Source organism: Suncus etruscus, chromosome 17 (assembly GCF_024139225.1).
Source record: "Suncus etruscus isolate mSunEtr1 chromosome 17, mSunEtr1.pri.cur, whole genome shotgun sequence".
In the NCBI taxonomy this organism is placed as follows: domain Eukaryota; kingdom Metazoa; phylum Chordata; class Mammalia; order Eulipotyphla; family Soricidae; genus Suncus; species Suncus etruscus.
Window position 1 is genome coordinate 40,144,024 of NC_064864.1, and position 17,971 is coordinate 40,161,994.

General features: G+C 39.8%; 1 protein-coding gene across 1 annotated transcript in view; it reads left to right on the forward strand.

The window, feature by feature from the left end:
• Nucleotides 1-17,411: 17,411 nt before the first annotated feature.
• DNTT (DNA nucleotidylexotransferase) overlaps nucleotides 17,412-17,971 on the forward strand; it is a 38,637-nt gene continuing 38,077 nt past the window's right edge. Inside the window, exon 1 of the mRNA XM_049790404.1 lies at nucleotides 17,412-17,647. Coding sequence (XP_049646361.1) covers nucleotides 17,412-17,647 — 236 coding nt within the window. The remainder of the gene's footprint in view (nucleotides 17,648-17,971) is intronic.

The following is a 17,971-nucleotide window of genomic DNA, read 5'->3' on the forward strand; positions in this document are numbered from 1 at the left end:
GTGGTTCTGTTGGAGATAAAATGGAAAAGAAAAAAACCTGGGAGGAGTCAGTCTAGGGGGTGATATAAATATCAGTTTAAAAAAAAGGGGCCGGCGAGGTGGCGCTAGAGGCAAGGTGTCTGCCTTGCAAGCGCTAGCCAAGGAAAGGACCACGGTTCGATCCCCCGGCGTCCCATATGGTCCCCCCAAGCCAGGGGCAATTTCTGAGCGCTTAGCCAGGAATAACCCCTGAGCATCAAACGGGTGTGGCCCGAAAAACAAAAAAAAAAGGGGGAAATAAGAAGGAAAAGGTAACAAAACAAAACAAAAAACAAAAAAGCAACAACAAAAAACTAAAAACTAAAAAAAGAACAAACAAAAAACAAAACCAACCACTACAAAAAACAAACAAGCAACAAACAAAAACAAATAAAAATGAACAATAAATAAAACAAAACACAACAAAAAAGTCAAAAAACCCAAACCAGCAACTACATAAAAAAGTTTGTATTTCTTCTTCTTCTTCTTCTTCTTCTTCTTCTTCTTCTTCTTCTTCTTCTTCTTCTTCTTCTTCTTCTTCTTCTTCTTCTTCTTCTTCTTCTTCTTCTTCTTCTTCTTCTTCTTCTTCTTCTTCTTCTTCTTCTTCTTCTTCTTCTTCTGCAAAGGCACAGTAAGTATTGGGGAAATTAGAACAATAATTCCCTTGGCCTAAGCAATACCGGATTTCTCTGCTTTTGAAGCATACTGTCATGGGAACAACTATAGTCTCTACACACTCATTTTCATGCCCCAAAGTCTTTTTATGGTAAAGTTGCTGGGAACTTTCTGCTCATTTGTGGATGATAAAATCAGGCCTCTCTAACTAGAGATCTTGGTATTTACACAGATCATAGGACAAAGCCTAGGATAGAGTCTTTCTTTTACAGTTCTAAAAGTTCTGTTCCAACACTGTTGTGATCAGTCTTTTATAAGTTGTGGTCTTGGTTTTTGCACCAATCCTAGGATGAAGCATGGAATAGAGTTTTTTTCATTATGTTTCCAGAAGTTCTGTTCCATTGCAGTTGTCAAAGTCAGACCTTTGGGATTGGAGATCCTAGGCCAAAGCCTAGGCTAGATCTTTTTTTTATTGGTTTCAGGGTAAGTACTGCCCAGTCTTGGCTGTCAAAGTCAGTCTTCTGTAGTTGGCAGTCTTGGTTTTTGCACAGAGCAAAAGGCAACATGTCTTGTGATTTCATCTTACCATTAGGACAACCGCTCTTAGATCAAGTTATTGCCATTTTCTCTTTGTCAGAATGTCATATCAAAACTGGCACAAGTTGGTGCTAGATCAGTATGAGTAATTTTCCAGGGGGAGTTTGGTTCCTGGTGCTATTGCAGGGAACTGTATTGGTTCTATGTCTGGGGTCTAATTAAAAAAAAAAACTAACTAATTTTCACCAAATGATAGCATGGCATTTGCCTTGCACGTAGGGTACATAGGGCTTTTGCCTTGCACACAGCTGACCCAGGATAGACCTGGGTTCAATTCCCGGCATCCTATATGGTCCCTGAGTCTACCAGGAGCTCATTATGAAATAAAAGACTATTCAAAAGGGCATTCGAGATTTAAAAAATGTTTGAGGAAGGCATTTGCCTTCTCTCTCCATATTTATATATATACATATATGTGTGTATATATATTTTTTTCTCTCTTTCATTTTTCCTTTTGGATACTGGAATTGTGAAAAAAAACTGTATCATGAACAATCTTGTAAATCACAGTGTTTAAATAAAGTAATTTAAAATATTTTATGAACAAAATAAATAAATAAAAGTCAAACTAATACTTAAGTAAAATGGTTTAGTAATTAGTACTTTTCAAATCTTATAGTTGAGAGGGGTTAAGAGAGTTAAGAGTTTGTACAGAGGTTCAGCACTTGTGCATCTTACTGACCCCCCGTTTGAATCCCCACATATAGTCCCCAATCAACTCCATGACTTCTTTTGTTAAAAGTATTAAGTTATGAGGGCCTGGAGAGATAGCACAGTGGCGTTTGCCTTGCAAGCAGCCGATCGAGCACCAAAGGTGGTTGGTTCGAATCCCGGTGTCCCATATGGTCCCCCGTGCCTGCCAGGAGCTATTTCTGAGCAGACAGCCAGGAGTAAGCCCTGAGCACTGCCGGGTGTGGCCCAAAAACCAAAAAAATAAATAAATAAAAGTATTAAGTTATGAAAAACCTCAGGATGACTCTTGTGAGCATGAAAGCAAGTGTGGGGCTTTTCTGAGTGGGCTCCTCTTGTGACTATACAGAGTTATGCCTTAGGCAGGAGATTTACACACAGACACAAGTACAGGGCCCTAGGCTGGAATAGAAAAAACCCCAGATTCAATGAAAAATGTAATAATAAGATTTAACCAAAAAGTGCAAACGTCTCATGGTAGTTTCCTGAGAATTTACTCATTTATAAAAACTGACAAAGAGCAAACACTGTAATTCGTTACAGCACATGGGTCAACTGTTAAATGGAGTATTTTGAGTGATTGTTTTTGAAATTTTAGAACTCAATTTAATACACTCAGAATATGCTCAATGTGGAAGGAACTTGAAAGTGAATTCTCCCCTAGGATGAGAAGCATTTATAGGATGTATCTAGAAGGGCTCAGCTGTCTGTGTTGAGAGCCATGATCAGCCAGAGACACAAGAATAGCTAATACAGTCGAGACACTCCTGTAGAACAAGCTTCTGTGGTTCCAGCACATTAAAACTCAGTCATATTTTTCTCTGCATTACTTCCCATGGCTGTACCCTGAAGGCTTGTTTTGTTCTTTTTAACCCTTCTCTTGGTCTCATAGATCAGCCTCTTCTCATCTCTGAAATCTTTACCTGCACCCACATGCTCCTCATGCCAGACACTCTCCCTTCCCTCACCCTGTGATTAAGGGGTCACTCTTCTATGACTTTTCTGGCAAACTGGAAAGGATATAAGGGGTATCTTTCTCTGTTCACTTCCAGGAACTTCAAAATGGAGAGGAACTTTAGTGGGGGAAAGATCATTGTCCCTACTCCAGTTGCACCTACACCATGTTGACTCATAGGCCCATATTACTTGGTTTCCCAGCAGCATTCATGGCCAGACTGATACTTTCTTGGAAGCCCTGCAGTCCTTAGTCACGCCTGAGCATGATCCAGAGATGGAAAAGCTGGACAAAATCTTGAACCTCTATTTTATACAACTACAAAGATTTGGAATTGGTTAAATTATAGAATATAAGCTTTTACTGTTTACTTTTATTGTTTTTTTTTCTTTTGGGTGGGAAATGGGTCATACCCAGTAGTATTCGGGTCTTACTCCTGGTTCTGGGGATCATATTAGGTGCTGATAATGAATATAAATTGCTTCTGTGCTAGGTAAGTGTCCTATCCACTCAACTCTCTCTCCAGTCCATTTTTACTATTTTCTAGGAAATAATTGTATCTACAAGATTGCAAACAAACTTACTCTCCCTTTGTTTACCTGTTGGTTCCCTCCTTCCTCCATCCAATAGAAATTTATCTCAATGTCTCTCAAAGCCAAAGGGACAGATCATAAATAAAACCAGGAAGACCAGAACACCTGCAAAGCAAGAGAAAAGAAACTAATAATCTCCAAGGGTGTGGGGAAAATTTCAATAAAGTACATATATTTAAAAAAAAAAACTAGACCTATGCAGTGTGCCAACTGGTAGCAATGCTGTTTACCAACTTATAAAAAATCAAATAATATATAATTTACTTAATTTCCTTTATACTTTACTAAGTTTGTTTTACAAATATTAACATCTTGTGTTTCACAGTAGAGTCTGAGAAAATGCTATTATTAGTCCATTTTACAAAAGAGAAAACTGAGGCACTGAACAGTTCAGTGACTGGTCCACATGAGTCAACAGGAGAAATGAAGTTGGACTTTCTGACCTAGAGCCATTTTTCTCCATTCGCCCCCACAACTGTGGAGCTTCATTTTCAGATCAGTGCACATGTATTTCTTCTTTTTCCAAATGATCAAAAAACAACTGAAAAAGAGTAGAGAGCCCAAAGTTCTGAGCTTGCACATCCTCTTGCTACCAAATTTAGGAGTCACTGACCTTCATTTTACTTCTAAGTAGGTTTCAGACCAGGAGAAGAATTTATGAATTATTTAACAACAGAATCTAGGGCAACTAGGAAACTACATAGGGAAAGATAAACTTGGCTCCAGTGTATCATTTTGTATGTACACACACACACACACACACACACACACACACACACACACACACAAAGTCATAGGTTCTAAATGGGTTAAAGATTTAAGCATGAGGGTTGGAGCATTGATATAACAAACAGGGAGCTTGCCTTGCATGTGGCCAATCGGGTTTTGACTTGTACCACATATGATTGCCTGAGCACTGCTTAGGAGTAATTTCTGACTGCAAATCCAGAAGTAACCCTTAAGCATCACTCGTTGTGGTATTTCCAACAAAGATTTAGGCATGAAAATAATACCTAAGGAGAAAAAATGTTTTAAAAAAGAGATTTTTCTCTAAGCATGACCCAGACATAGGAGCCATAAAAGAGTAGATAGATATATTTGATGCCCTAAAACAATCTGTATACTTAAAAGCAAGTCAAATGAGAACAAATTGGAGGTAAATATGTACTCCCAGGAAATGAAGTGAGAAAATGTCTGTGAATTTGATTGTTTTATCCTACTCCCTGAAAAAGTGCCTGTGACAAAATAAGACCACAAGAACTCATTTACTGAATTGAAGGGTTGGTGAAGGTTTGTGCAAACTGTAAAAGAGGCCATTTTTACATGGTGGGGGATAAAACTAGGCTTCTAGCAATAAATGTAATGTACTATAGACTTATGTTCATTTATCATAATGCATATCTAAATTCTAGATAATTTATTATGCAATGCTACTTCAACATAAAAAATAACAACAATAAAAATGAATACATAAAATATTGCATGAACAGCAAAAATTTCGAGCAAGTATAATATCTATGCAGAAAAAGGAAAATTTTGAGATCTATAAGCAAATCAGTAAAAGAAAAATGGTCACACATTCTAGAGAAAAATAAGCAAAAGAACTATAGGAGGATTTTTTTAGAAATAGTAACAAACCTATGGGAAGACACACAAAATCATACTAAATCATATTAAAAAGAATGCTCCTTAAAACTCTCTTGGAGATACCCTATCCCACACGTCAAACTGGCAATTTTTTAACATTCATTACACACCAGGTATGAGGGGTTTATGGAAGCAGGTCCATCCACTCAACTTGATGATTGATTTGAGTGTAAATCAACGGTGAGTCCTCAATGAAGAGCAATTTTAAGATATAAACATACATAAAATGCAAATGCATGTATAGAAGAAGTCAATTACCTCTCATTAGTGTTAGTCATGAAATCTAGTCTTGGCACCTGAGCCCACACTATTGCGAAGTACCAGAGCTGGAGGGCCACTCTGCTAGAGCATCTGTTACTAACATGCTAACCAAAGAACAAGAACTCAACTGTACAAGAAACTACTTCAACTATAAATTGGAAGAAGAATGCTTATTATAGCAGCCAAATGTGGAAAGAGACTGGCTCTGAGAGGCTAAGTTTCTTGACTAAGTCTACACAGCCTCAACAGCAGAGTCAGTTTCTTTTTCAAACAGGACTGATGATTCCAGAAGTTGCTTCTGACCTGTTAGTGCTGACACCTGGAATTAAAAATCTCTGTAAGAGTAGGGACCTATATAAGACAAAGCTGATTCTCAAAATGTGATGGTCAAATGAGTGAATTTTGTCTTCCAGAGCACACAATGAGGAGGCTGCATTTCAACTGCTCAGAGAGAAAAAAAAAATCACAAAGAAGAAAATGCTGGTTAGGGTTAAGTAATAGAGTATTAAAATCTTTGTAAATAAAACCATTTATTCACAATCACTTGCTCCAGACCTTCTCCCAACAGGAATTTACAAATCAGAGATCATTTAAGATAGAAAATACTGACATCACATGGTGACAACTGGAATTTCTGTGACTGGGGAAACAGAATCGCTGGAAGTGCAGTTCTGCCATGGGACCACCAATTCACCAAACTAGTACCGGAGTTCCTGGACAAATTGACTGGTCCACAGTATCTACAAGGAGGTCATTTGTCAGTATATCTCAGATGGGTAATTCAGGATTTGCCTTCAAACTGGTGTATTCCTCTTCTACCAGTATCCAAGATCATGCCCTATGCTGCCCACTGCTGGCCAGTATTATGTTAGTCTTAACATGTACTACGCAATGCAGGTGTCTATGTCTACATGGGCACATTCAAATGGATTTACAAGCTTATGTGACAGGGTACAAAGGCACTCAGAGAAAGTGTGAGCTTTGTTATTTTGCCTATAGAGAAGCCGTTGTTGTTTTTTTTTAATTTCTAGATAGAATGTAGGAAAAGAAGTTGCTGAGTCCCAACAGGCCAGTTCAGTCTAATTCAAATGTGTGAACTGTCCCGTTAGGTAACACACTTTCTGCTTGTATAACTCCAAGAGATACAACACTCCAGATGGTTGTAGGATATATGGAAAGAGCTTAATGCTACAGTATTAAGGAGCACAGTCTCCAAAGTGATCCATGAAACAGAGCTGTAACTGTCAGTGTGGATGGAGAGAAGATGCTTTTTCCCAGTGCCCTGCTTGATGCCACAAGCCAGATGGCTTCAAGGATGGTGGGGGGAGTGTAGGGAGTATAGAAGTATAAATTGTCCAGGATATTGAGGAAAACAGTAGTTTTTTTATTTTGCAAGTTCAAATATACAAAAGGTATTGGGAAGCTATCTCTGTCCTTATATCTTTCTAGAGAAAAGACAAAGTACTTATGTCAGCTTGCAATGTCATAGCCTGCAGTGCACTCTAAACCAGAAGTTTCTCAGCCTTAGCAGCACAGTGAACAACTGAAAATATATAAAGAATCAGAGGTTCAGCCCAAGAATTTCTTTGAAATTCAGATTCTATAAGTATAGAGTGGAGCTTGAATCCTAACATTTAAAAACTCGGGTAGCTATAATATGTGAAAAATGAACAGCCAAAACAAACAAACAGACAAAAAACTTCAGTAAACAAATGTTAATATAATAATGGGTTGATGTAGTAAGCAATTTCTTTTGCTTTTTTTTTTTTTTTTTTTTTGGACCCACTGGTATGGACTGAATATCCGTGTCTCCTAGAAAATCAAATGTTGCTGCCCTGCTCCCCAGTGCAAGTGCTTGGAGAACTTTGGGAGGCATTTCAGGTCATAAGGATGGAGCACTAAAAATGGTATTAGTTCCTTAAAAGAAAAGATATAGGAGGGTTATTTTCTCCCTCTCAGATACAGCAAGAAGATGGCTATCTATAAACCAATAGAGTTTTCTCCAGCAACCATGTAGACTGGTACCTTGATCCTGGGCTTCTACCCAAGACAATGAAACATTTATGATTTATTGCAGTCTTTGTTATTTTTGTTATAGCAAGCCAAACTAACCAGGACACACACAGAACTCCAGAAGACTCTAATGCTGAGAAGTAAGCAACCTGACCTGGTCTGCTTAGCCCAGCAAACCTCCACCCCAACTATATATGCAACCTTACCCCAGGTGATTCCTTTCTGCAGTGAGTCAGCAGTCCTCATTCACTCCCCACAGTGAGTAGAAATGAGAGCTTGCCCAGGTATTGGAGCCCACATAGCTCAATCACAGTGGCTCAGCAGCTGGATCTTGGGGGATTTCAATAATAGATAACGGGTTAGAGTGGGAAGAAATAAAAGGCCCATTCTTAGGAATGAATAGTAGTAGAATGATAATGAATTTGAAGCATATTGTCAGCATACTGCCATCCTATTGCTATTTCTTTCAATTTAGACCCAAGACCATCTCAAATCCCTAGAGCAGGGGTCCTCAAACTTTTTAAACAGGGGGCCAGTTCATTGACCCTCAGACTATTGTAGGGCCATATTATAGTTAAAAAAAAAAAACTAAACAGGGGCCGGAGTGGCGGTGCAGGGCGTAAAGTGTCTGCCTTGCCTGCAATAGCTAGGATGATGGTTTGATCTCCTGCGTACCATATGGTCCCCCAAGCCAGGAGTGATTTCTGAGTGCATAGCCAGGAGTAATCCCTGAGCATCACCAGGTGTGGCCGAAAAATAAACAAAACAAACAAAAAACTAAACAAAGTTTTATGCATACTGCACATATCTTCTTTTGAAGTAAAAAAAAAACTGAGAAAGAATACTTAAATATTTAAAATGAAGAACAAGTAAAGTTAAATCAACAAACTTACCACTATTTCAATGAAAACTATGGGCCTGTTTCTGGCAGGCTATAGTTAAGACCCTTGCCTGAGACTGAGAGGAGGAGTCTAGATATAGAGGGGAGTCGGAGAGTGTGGTGCACATTCACACATGTGCACTACAGACCCAGGACAAATAAGCTGCTAAGCAGGACAGACAGAAGCAGCAAAAAATCCTGATGGGTTGGATAAATGTTCTCCAAGGGCCATATGTGGCCATAGTTTGAGGACCTCTGCTCTAGATAGGACAATGACACAATAGCCCTAGCCCTCATGGTTCACTAAGAAATAACTAAAAATCTTTTCAAACCATAGAAGTCAAAAACTGCTCAGGTGCTCAGGTTTGGTTTCTTGCTATAACACTTTACTATCTACATTAGAGCCTGTTGTCTTCGAGTCATCATTTAAAGACTGTGAGACTGTCAGACTTTCTAACTTGTTTGTGCTTTGCCATCTTGACCTGTCACAGTTGCCTCCAGTCTCCTATCTTGCTCAAGTAGTTTCTTTTTTATTACAGTTGCTTTATTAGATGTGAGCATGCATAAATATATCACATATTTTTATACATACATATATACATGAATTCATACAAGTTGTGAGAATATTAGAGCATGAACATGAGGTCATCTGGGATCAATCTGGGCATTGACACATATAGGTCATCTGCTCTAAAAATTGAACCACATCCCTAGCCTCCTCCTTCACCTCCTCCTCCTCCTCCTTTTTTCCCTTTCCTTTTCTTGTCTTTTTTCTTCTCTTCTTTTTCTTTTTCTTCCTCTTTCTCCTCTTTTTTTCTTCCTCTTCTTCCTCCTCTTCTTTTTCTTCTTCCTCTTCATCCTTTCATCTTACTCTTCTTCCCCTTCTTTTTTCCCTATTCTTCCTCTTCTTCCTCCTCTTCCTCGTCTACTGTTCCTCCATCTCCTCTTATTATTATTCTCTTCCTGGGTCTCTGGACTCAAATGATTCCTATGTTATTTCTGTTGAGTTGATTAAAGACGTCTATTTTCATTTATTCACATTCTTTGAGTTGTTTATTGTCTGAACATTTGCTTTAAGGTTCTCTCCCAGTCTCTTCTGCTGTGTGGAGTTGTTTACATCTCATCCTCGTCTCACTGACCCTGTCCACAACTGCTGTTACTCCATTGGTGAGGCTTTCCATTGAGGATTTCATTTCATCTACTGAGTTTTCCAGACCTATTATTGCAGTATGAAGTTTTCTGATTTCTATCTTCATATCCTCTTGATTCTTATTTGTATTCCATTCAAGTCTATCTATTCTTTCTTTGATCTCCATGAACATTTTCCATATTTATTCTCTAAACACTTTATCTGAAAGGATACCTAGCTGATTGGTACTTTTTGGGCCATCAGAGCTGCCATCTTCATTCTCTATACATGGGGTTGTCCTGCATTGTTTCCCCATTGCCACATTTGTAGAGTGGTTTTTACTATGTGCTATGGTGGGGTTCAGGGATTAAAATATGTACTGGGAGCAAGACAGCAGTCCTTTATAATGGCAGGAATCAGCCCTAATGTTTATTGGGTAGGGACATCTTACTGGGTTTGGGTCCCTGGAGAGATTATGTTCGCTGATGTCTTCTGGGCTGCCTCATGCAGAAAAGCAAACTCAAATAGTTTCTTTAAGGTCTTAGGTCAGAGAGATTTCTGATCATCTTAGGTAAAGTTGCTGGTCCTGCTCTACCCAAATTCCTTTCTCAATGCCCAGAGGACTTACCACCATCCTGCTTATTCTGGTATATTATTATTTACGCATTCTCTCTCAAGTAAAATGAAATGAAGGAACTGTATGTTGTATTTATAGAGTACCAAAATGTACTTGGAACATAGACAAGCATAATTATTGAATGAATAAATGAAAAACTCTATCAAAGATTTTTCTTTGCTCCCTTACTCCCCCAAGATGGATGCTGCTATCTCCCAAAGTCATGGTTTTGGATATCTACAGTACCAGGGTGCTCCTCTTCTAGACTATCATACACTTGCTCCTGCTGTGTTCTGCTTGGAGGTTCTCCATGACTTCCTAGAACAAGATTGGATTTCAATGCTCTCAGAGGTCTGGAGAAAACCCATGTTCCCTTTTTCCCTGGAGTCATCCTTTATCCACCTCAGTTTCACCCATTTTCCCCAGACAGGCTATTGCCTCTCTAATCATTGCCTTTGCCTTTTCCCTCCTTTACTCCTGCAGGTTGTAAAGTGGGCAGGTAATGTTCTCCAGGGAGTTGTGAAGAGTGAGCCAGACGGCAGTGGTTAGAGCACTTCATAAAGCCTGACATCATGACAGATGACAGTGACATCAAAATACTGCAAGCTTTTCATCAGCTTCTGTGACATCAATTCTAAATGTTCTGCAGGTAGAAGTTAAAGAATCAAGGCAAATCCCTACTTAATCACTAATGAAAATCCAGTGGCTCAGATCACAGCAGTGTTTTGGGAGCCAACTGACTTCCATTTGCAAAAACTGAAGATGAAATGGTCTAGAGCTTTTGAGCCCATTGTTCAGCACACAAATGCTGCCTGCTGCCTATACTTATTCTGGTTTGTAATACAGAGGGTATAGAAAGAAATTCCTCTGATTTCCTCCTGTCAAGTGAGAAGGGGTGCATTAATAGGATCTAGAGATCTGGGACTGGAGAGATAGCATGGAGATAGGGTGTTTGCCTTGCATGCAGAAGGATGGTGGTTCTAATCCCGGCATCCCATATGGTCCCCTGAGCCTGCCAGGTGTGATTTCTGAGCATAGAGCCAGGAGGAACCCCTGAGCACTGCCAGCTGTGACCCCAAAACAAACAAACAAACAAACAAAAAACAATAAAGGATCTAGAGATAGAAGTGATGAAGAAATGTGGGGAGAAAGGAAGAAACTTTTTTTAAGATTCCTAAGTGGAATCGAATGGAGAAAATTGAGCTGGAGATAAAGATTTGGAAATTTCCTTGTAGGGCCATGCTGGAAGATCTGTCCACAGGTGTTCAGAAATCATGGCCAACTCTGGGCCCCTTCAACCAATGGTGGCAGCACCTTCATCAAGCACTGTCCCTCATTCTGCTAGATTCTTGTCAACTGTCCCAGCTTGTCTTTGATGGTCTCATGTCTAGACTCTCTTACTGCTCCCTTTCTCTTCCTCTAAGATTCACCTCAGTCCTTACCTGATTGCACCATTTTCTAACATTCTGCCCTTGCCCAATCTTTTGCACCCCCACTCTCCTATTCAAACTTTTTCACTGAGCAAATAGCTGAACTTTCTCTTCTCCATGCCTGATACTCTTGTTTTTATTCACTGAACAGAGCTGCAGTCTAACAACAATCTTTTTAAAATATGGGCAAGACCTTTTATTAAAAAATTATCTTTGGGGGACTGGGAAGAAATATAGGGTTGTAGGTACTTTGTTTTGCATGTGGTCAATCCAGGAGGCCATCCTCAGCATCACATATAGTCTGGACCCTCACCACCACCAAGGAGTGACTGCTGAGCAAAAGCAAGATATAAGTCTTGAGCACAGTCAGGGATATGCCCCCACAAAAGCCATAAAAATTAAAATAACAAAATAAAAATTTCAAAGGTTATATTTTTATATCTGTCAGGTTTTTTTTTGTTTTTTTTTTTTTTTGGTTTTTGGGCCACACCCGTTTGACGCTCAGGGGTTACTCCTGGCTATGTGCTCAGAAATCGCCCCTGGCTTGGGTGGACCATATGGGACGCCGGGGGATCGAACTGCGGTCCTTCCTTGGCTAGCGCTTGCAAGGCAGACACCTTACCTCCAGTGCCACCTACCCGGCCCCATATCTGTCAGGTTTTTACCCCCTTAAGTCTTTGCAATATTGCTGCCTTTTAATAGAAAGTTTCAGGTTCATCATTGCAAACCAAACAACTTTTCTTGGAAAGACTAGAAGTCATAAATAGGTTTCTATTTCCATTCACATCCTTATTATTAGCATCATTTCTCACCATATGAGCCAAAGTGAATCTATAAGTTACAATTCAAATAGGGAGTTGTTTTATACTTAATTCTAAGGCAGCAAGGAAACACAGCTAGTTTGTTTCTAATGGCAAGAAGCAAATTCTTGGAGCTTTCTGTCACGCAAGAGAATTTACAGGTTCTCCTGGGAGGCACTTCTCAGCTCCACACACACTTTCTGCCAAGAAACAAACACAGCTGTGCAGGCAGCAGAGGAAACTGGTACTGGTGAAAACCAAACCAAAACAGAACTCCACCCGCACCCATGGATGGCACGGTTCCCAGATCCGCAGCTTGAAGAGGAGATGAGACCAGATATTTGATATAAAAGAAAAGAAAACTGCCGGAAGCAGAAGTTTTCTCTCTCAAACTGACTTCTCTTGATGTTCATAAACAGAATAAGAGGACTCCAGAAGTAAAAATAATGCTGCCTCTCTCCCCCAGGGGAACCTTTACACCCCATCTCTTAATTCCTGCCCTACATACATGCACTCAGAAAAACAATCATGCCAATGCCAAGTTTAACTCGATAGGAAAACAAATCAATGTAAGGCAAAGAGAACAGTAATCACTCAGAGCTTGACAGTGGTTACTTTGGTTTTTCTCCTAGCTGGCCAGATGCATGCTGTGTCTATAAGCACCTGGAGTGGGAGGACACAAGGGGAGAGAGTCACACACTCCTGTTGGGTCTGGTAGAAATGTTCGTGTTTTCTTGTTTGTCACTTACAAAGCAAGGAAGTCAGTGTCATGGTTGCTACTTTGCTAACCGGAAACAAGAGTCCACAGGTTAAGGGACTTGACCCAGTTCCTGCACCTGCTAATCGTGTGATGGGTGGTTAGCAAGTGGTTAGAAGGCCTCACTCCTGGCTTCGTGCATTTGTAGCTGCCAACACTCAGTAAGTGCTCTAAATGGTTCACAAAGTGAGCAAACACAAGCAAATTGGGAACAGATTCAATGGGTTAAACTTCTTTAGGGTTTTATAGTTCGGGGAAAGCCCAAAGCCAATGCAATATCTTGGAGATATATGTCAAGCATGTGGGGTCTCTGGGATGGGAGGAGAATGGCTATTATAATAACAATGAACATTTCCAAGCATTGGTTGAATACTCATTTAGTCCTCATTACTACCTATAAGGCAAAAATTACTATTATTTTTATTGTACAGATTAAGGAAAGGAAGCACAGAGAAAGGTAGTAAGTTTCCCAAAGTCAGACAGCTCATAAATATTTGGTTGCTGAATTTAGGTCTCCTAACTTCCTAAAATTGGATTATAGTGACTAAGATTGAGAGACATTTTTGAACTTCTATGGTAGAAAAAGGCAATCATGGAAAAAGGTTCATATTATAATGACCCAGATTGCAAAAAAAAAAAGCTTAAAATAATAATAAGGGGCCATGGAGCTAGTACAATGAGTAAGTCTCTTGCCTTGCAAACAGCTAATCTCAGTTTTATTTTCTGGCATCGCATATTATGCCTTGAACACCACCAGAAGCTAACACAGCACAGAACCAGGAATATGCCTCAGGGACCATTGGATATGGTTACAAAACAAAACAACAAAAAAAAGTAATAATAATATCAAATTGCATTTGATTCCCAGTTTATTCTACAATGTTTGCTAGGGTCTTCTGTGTTGCTGTTAGGTATGAATATGGCCTACCTGGTCCTTGGTCCAACAGGACTACAGTCCACAGTAGCACACCAAGAGGGTATGAGTTTCACAACCAGAATCACATGCACTGCTGGGCAAAGAAGGGACTGAAGATAGTGCTGGAAAGAAAATTCAGCCCAATGGGCACAGCCTTGGGTTACTTTAAAAAGACTTTCCTCCTCTACCTGTTGCTGGGAAAGAGGAAATGGTGTTTTAGAAGTTTCCCAGAGGGTTCAGATCTCCTTACTCACAGAGCAGTTCCAATAACCTGGAATTCTTAGAAGACCCTGGGATGGCCTGGCCACACTGTCCAGATTGGGCTGCCTCCTGAATCTCTTTTTCCAGGAAGTTTCCACAGTCATCAGTCAGCTCTTAGCCTGATTCTGGCTAGATTTTTCCCTAGGAAAGGTCCTGCAGAGCAGAGACTCAGAACTTTGAGAAGGACATGCTCCTGGTTAATGCTGGAAGTTCTGAAGAATAGGATGAAGCTATGTCTTGTTTTTGTTTTTGTTTTTGGTTCACACCTGGCAGCGCTCAGGGGTTCCTCCTGGCTCTATGCTCAGAAGTCGCTTCTGGAAGGCTAAGGGGACCATATGGGATGCCGGGATTCGAACCATCGTCCTTCTGCATGCAAGGCAAACGCCCTACTGCCATGCTATCTCTCTGGCCCCATGAAGCTATGTCTTTCTGTGCAAAAGCAAAACTCACTGAAAAGAACCTGATAATAGCAACAAGCAGAAGAAAATGTTTCCTCTCTTTCTTCAGCCTTCTAGCCTCCTTCTAGTACCTCTCCTGGTGGAACCAACATGGGATTAGCACAGTTTCAGTGTCAGGTGTCAGATCCTAGAATGGCACTGAGAGATGACGGCCTAGTAGCCTAGTCAGGCATCATTACAATCCATGTTTCTGTTGGTTGTCTTTCATCCCTGGCAATTGAAAGCAAATTAGGAGAGCTTGGTTAATACAACATTGAAATGATTTAATTGATTTATGAAACATAGATATGGCATAGACTCAGATTGTTAAAAACAAAATATTTACATTTCTGCAATTGATATTTATCTAAAGTGCTTTATCTGTACCAGATACTCTTCTCAGTAGTTTCTAGATGTATCTCTGGCAGTTCTAATTTTTCAGATGTGGCATCTCAGGCTTGGAGAGGTAAACGGAGATGAGATGTTCCTCATGTCAGTGGCTTAGAACTCTTTAATTTTTATTTTGAGTGGGGAGGGGTCACACCTGGTGGTGCCCAGGGGCTCTCCCATACAAAGCATGAACTCACCTTTGAGCTATTTTTTTTTACCCCAAGTCATGTTTGCACTACTTCTCTATCCCTTTATTATTCAGGCACAAGTGGCTCTTCCACTTGTACCTGCATACCCTGGGATTGAACTCAACAACCCTAGACATTTTCCCTTTCCTTTTGCTTATGGCATGTGACAAGACCACTGCATAGCCAAGACTTCAATTTCATTGAAGAAACTTCAGGCCTAAACATGTGAGCTACCTTGGCCTTTCAGTTCTGGGTTCTGTTGAGGACAGGGCAAAACCTGTCCTTCCCAGACGAATCCTTGTCACAATCCTTTGATAAAAGTTGTTCAGACTCTGCTTGAATACATTTTACATCTTGTTTTGTTTGGGGGTATACTCGGTGGTGTTAAGGGCATACTCCTGGCTCTGCGCACAGAGATCATGCCTGGCAAAGCTCAGAGGATCATATGGGGTACTGAGGATTGAACCTGGGTAGGTAATATGCAAGGCAAATGTCTCACCTATTGTATTATCACTCACACTTTTTGCATCTTAAAATATAACACCGGGTAGCTCCGCTCCTCTCTCTTTCTATTTTGTTTTGTTTTGTTTTGTTTTGTTTGGGGGCACACCCAGCTGTGCTCAGGGCTTACTCCTGGTTCTGTGCTCAGGTATCATTCCTGGTGGGGCTTGGAAGGCCATGTGTAGTGTCCAGAGATCAAATTTGGCTTAGTCTTTTGCAAAGCACTCTCTCTCTATATTTTTTTTTAATTACTTAATTTAAACACCATGGTTTCAAAAATGTTTATGGCTAAGTTTCAGTCATACAATGTACACTACCCTTCACCAGGGCGCATTTTCCACCACCAATGTCCCCTTTTTCCCTCCTACTCTCCTCATTGCCTGTCTCTGGGGAAGACATTTTATACCCTCCTCCTTTTTATTTTAAACACTGTGGTTTGTATATTGTTAATGAAGGGGTACCATGCGTATCACTTTATCTACTTTCAGTGCCTAGTCTTGTCCAGAATGATCAGTTCCAACTATCATTACATCACACCTCTCTATATTTTTAAGGGTTATATTAATAAAAAAAAAAAGAAGTTCTTACTTGCAGATACGTAAAATCAGTTATCCTACAAATTTCATTTGAAGCTACTTGTTTCTTGTTCTCTTCAGCTACACTAATTTTTACAATGGCAGTTGTCACATCAAACATCACTGACATGGTTGTTAGGAGCTCATGTGTTTTTAGAAACAGCAGAACTATCTAATGATATGGCAGAGGAGATAAACAGAGCTCGCATTTGACAATGGGAGAAAGTCCTTATTCAATCACTTCCTACTTATGCATTATCTTATGTGACCTTGAGCAAGTTGTTTAGCAGAATGGGTTGCTAGTAGTTACCAGACTATAATGCTATAAGGATTTCTTTAGGCTTTAGAGGGATTTATCACATAATAGATGCTCATGAAATGAGGGCTATGCTGTTTATTGATGAGAAGCACTCATTTTATTTTGCACTTAGAGTCATGAAAATGTTGCTTTAAAGCAGAAATTCTCATCTAAAAATCACTCCATCTTAAAAGGTTTATTTGCAGGTATACAACAGACTATTACTCTCCAGGAAATCATATAACATTAAAAAAATAAAAAGCTATAAACCAAAGACTTGAATTCAAGATTTGGCTCTGACCCTAATTCTGTGATTCTCAGTCAATGGTATGAGCCTTATGTTCCTTAGGTATAATACCATTACAACTAAAAGATTCAGTAAGGAGTACTACAGAGCAGTGAAAGGCAACAGCTTAGTACACAGTTGCATAAATGAAAATGCAAACTAGTTCTGAGTGAGAAGAGAAAAATGGTAATAAAATTAATGAGAAACAAATCAATTGCATTTATGTAAGATCAAACCAACCACACCACTTATAACGTTCTAGCATACAACAAAAATGTAATGTTTCAAAAGAGGGGAGGAGAAGAGAGATGAATTGGGTCAAAACTAAAGACAAAAGGGGACTCAAACTTAAAAAGTAAAAAATGCTTTCTCTGATGAGAGGATGCACAGGAAAGCAAAAATTAACAGCCTAATGTCTGTAATGGAGCAAAGAGATAAAAATTCTCCATTGCTCTTTAGCAGGAAGTCTGCCCCTAGTCTCAGAATCTGCCCAACTGCTGACATCAGAGCTCTTCATAAAGGAGGGGAAGATCCCCTGACTTCCAGAGGCCACACTTAATGGCACAGCTAGCACCAGCAGCAGCCTCTTCTCATGGATCATTGTGCAAGGCCCATCCTGGCCCTCGGAAGAAGAGGCCCAGGGAGATGGAACCCTCAATGGTTTCCCCATCTTATGACATCAAGTTTCAAGACTTGATCCTCTTCATCTTGGAGAAGAAAATGGGAACCACCCGCAGAGCTTTCCTAATGGAGCTGGCTCGGAGGAAAGGATTCTGGGTAGAAAATGAGCTCAGGTAGGACTTAACTTTTGCCACTGTGTGAACAAGCCAGGGGCTTTTACTAACAACAAATTTGGAGATGAAGTGATTGTGTTTTTCTTCCACATATGGAAGAGATGATATTCCTGTGTGCAAGAATAAGTTCTTGAAATCAAAGAACAAATTTGATAAGTGGAGACTAGATATCATTATATTGAAATTCACAAGAATAAAAAATTAAGACAAAATTGTTTTGCCTTTTGCTTTATGAGTTTTCTAGGGAGGATAATCACACCTATTTGGAAAATTGAGTGCCAATTCATTTTATTTGTGATAAGTATGAATGCTACTAAATTCAAG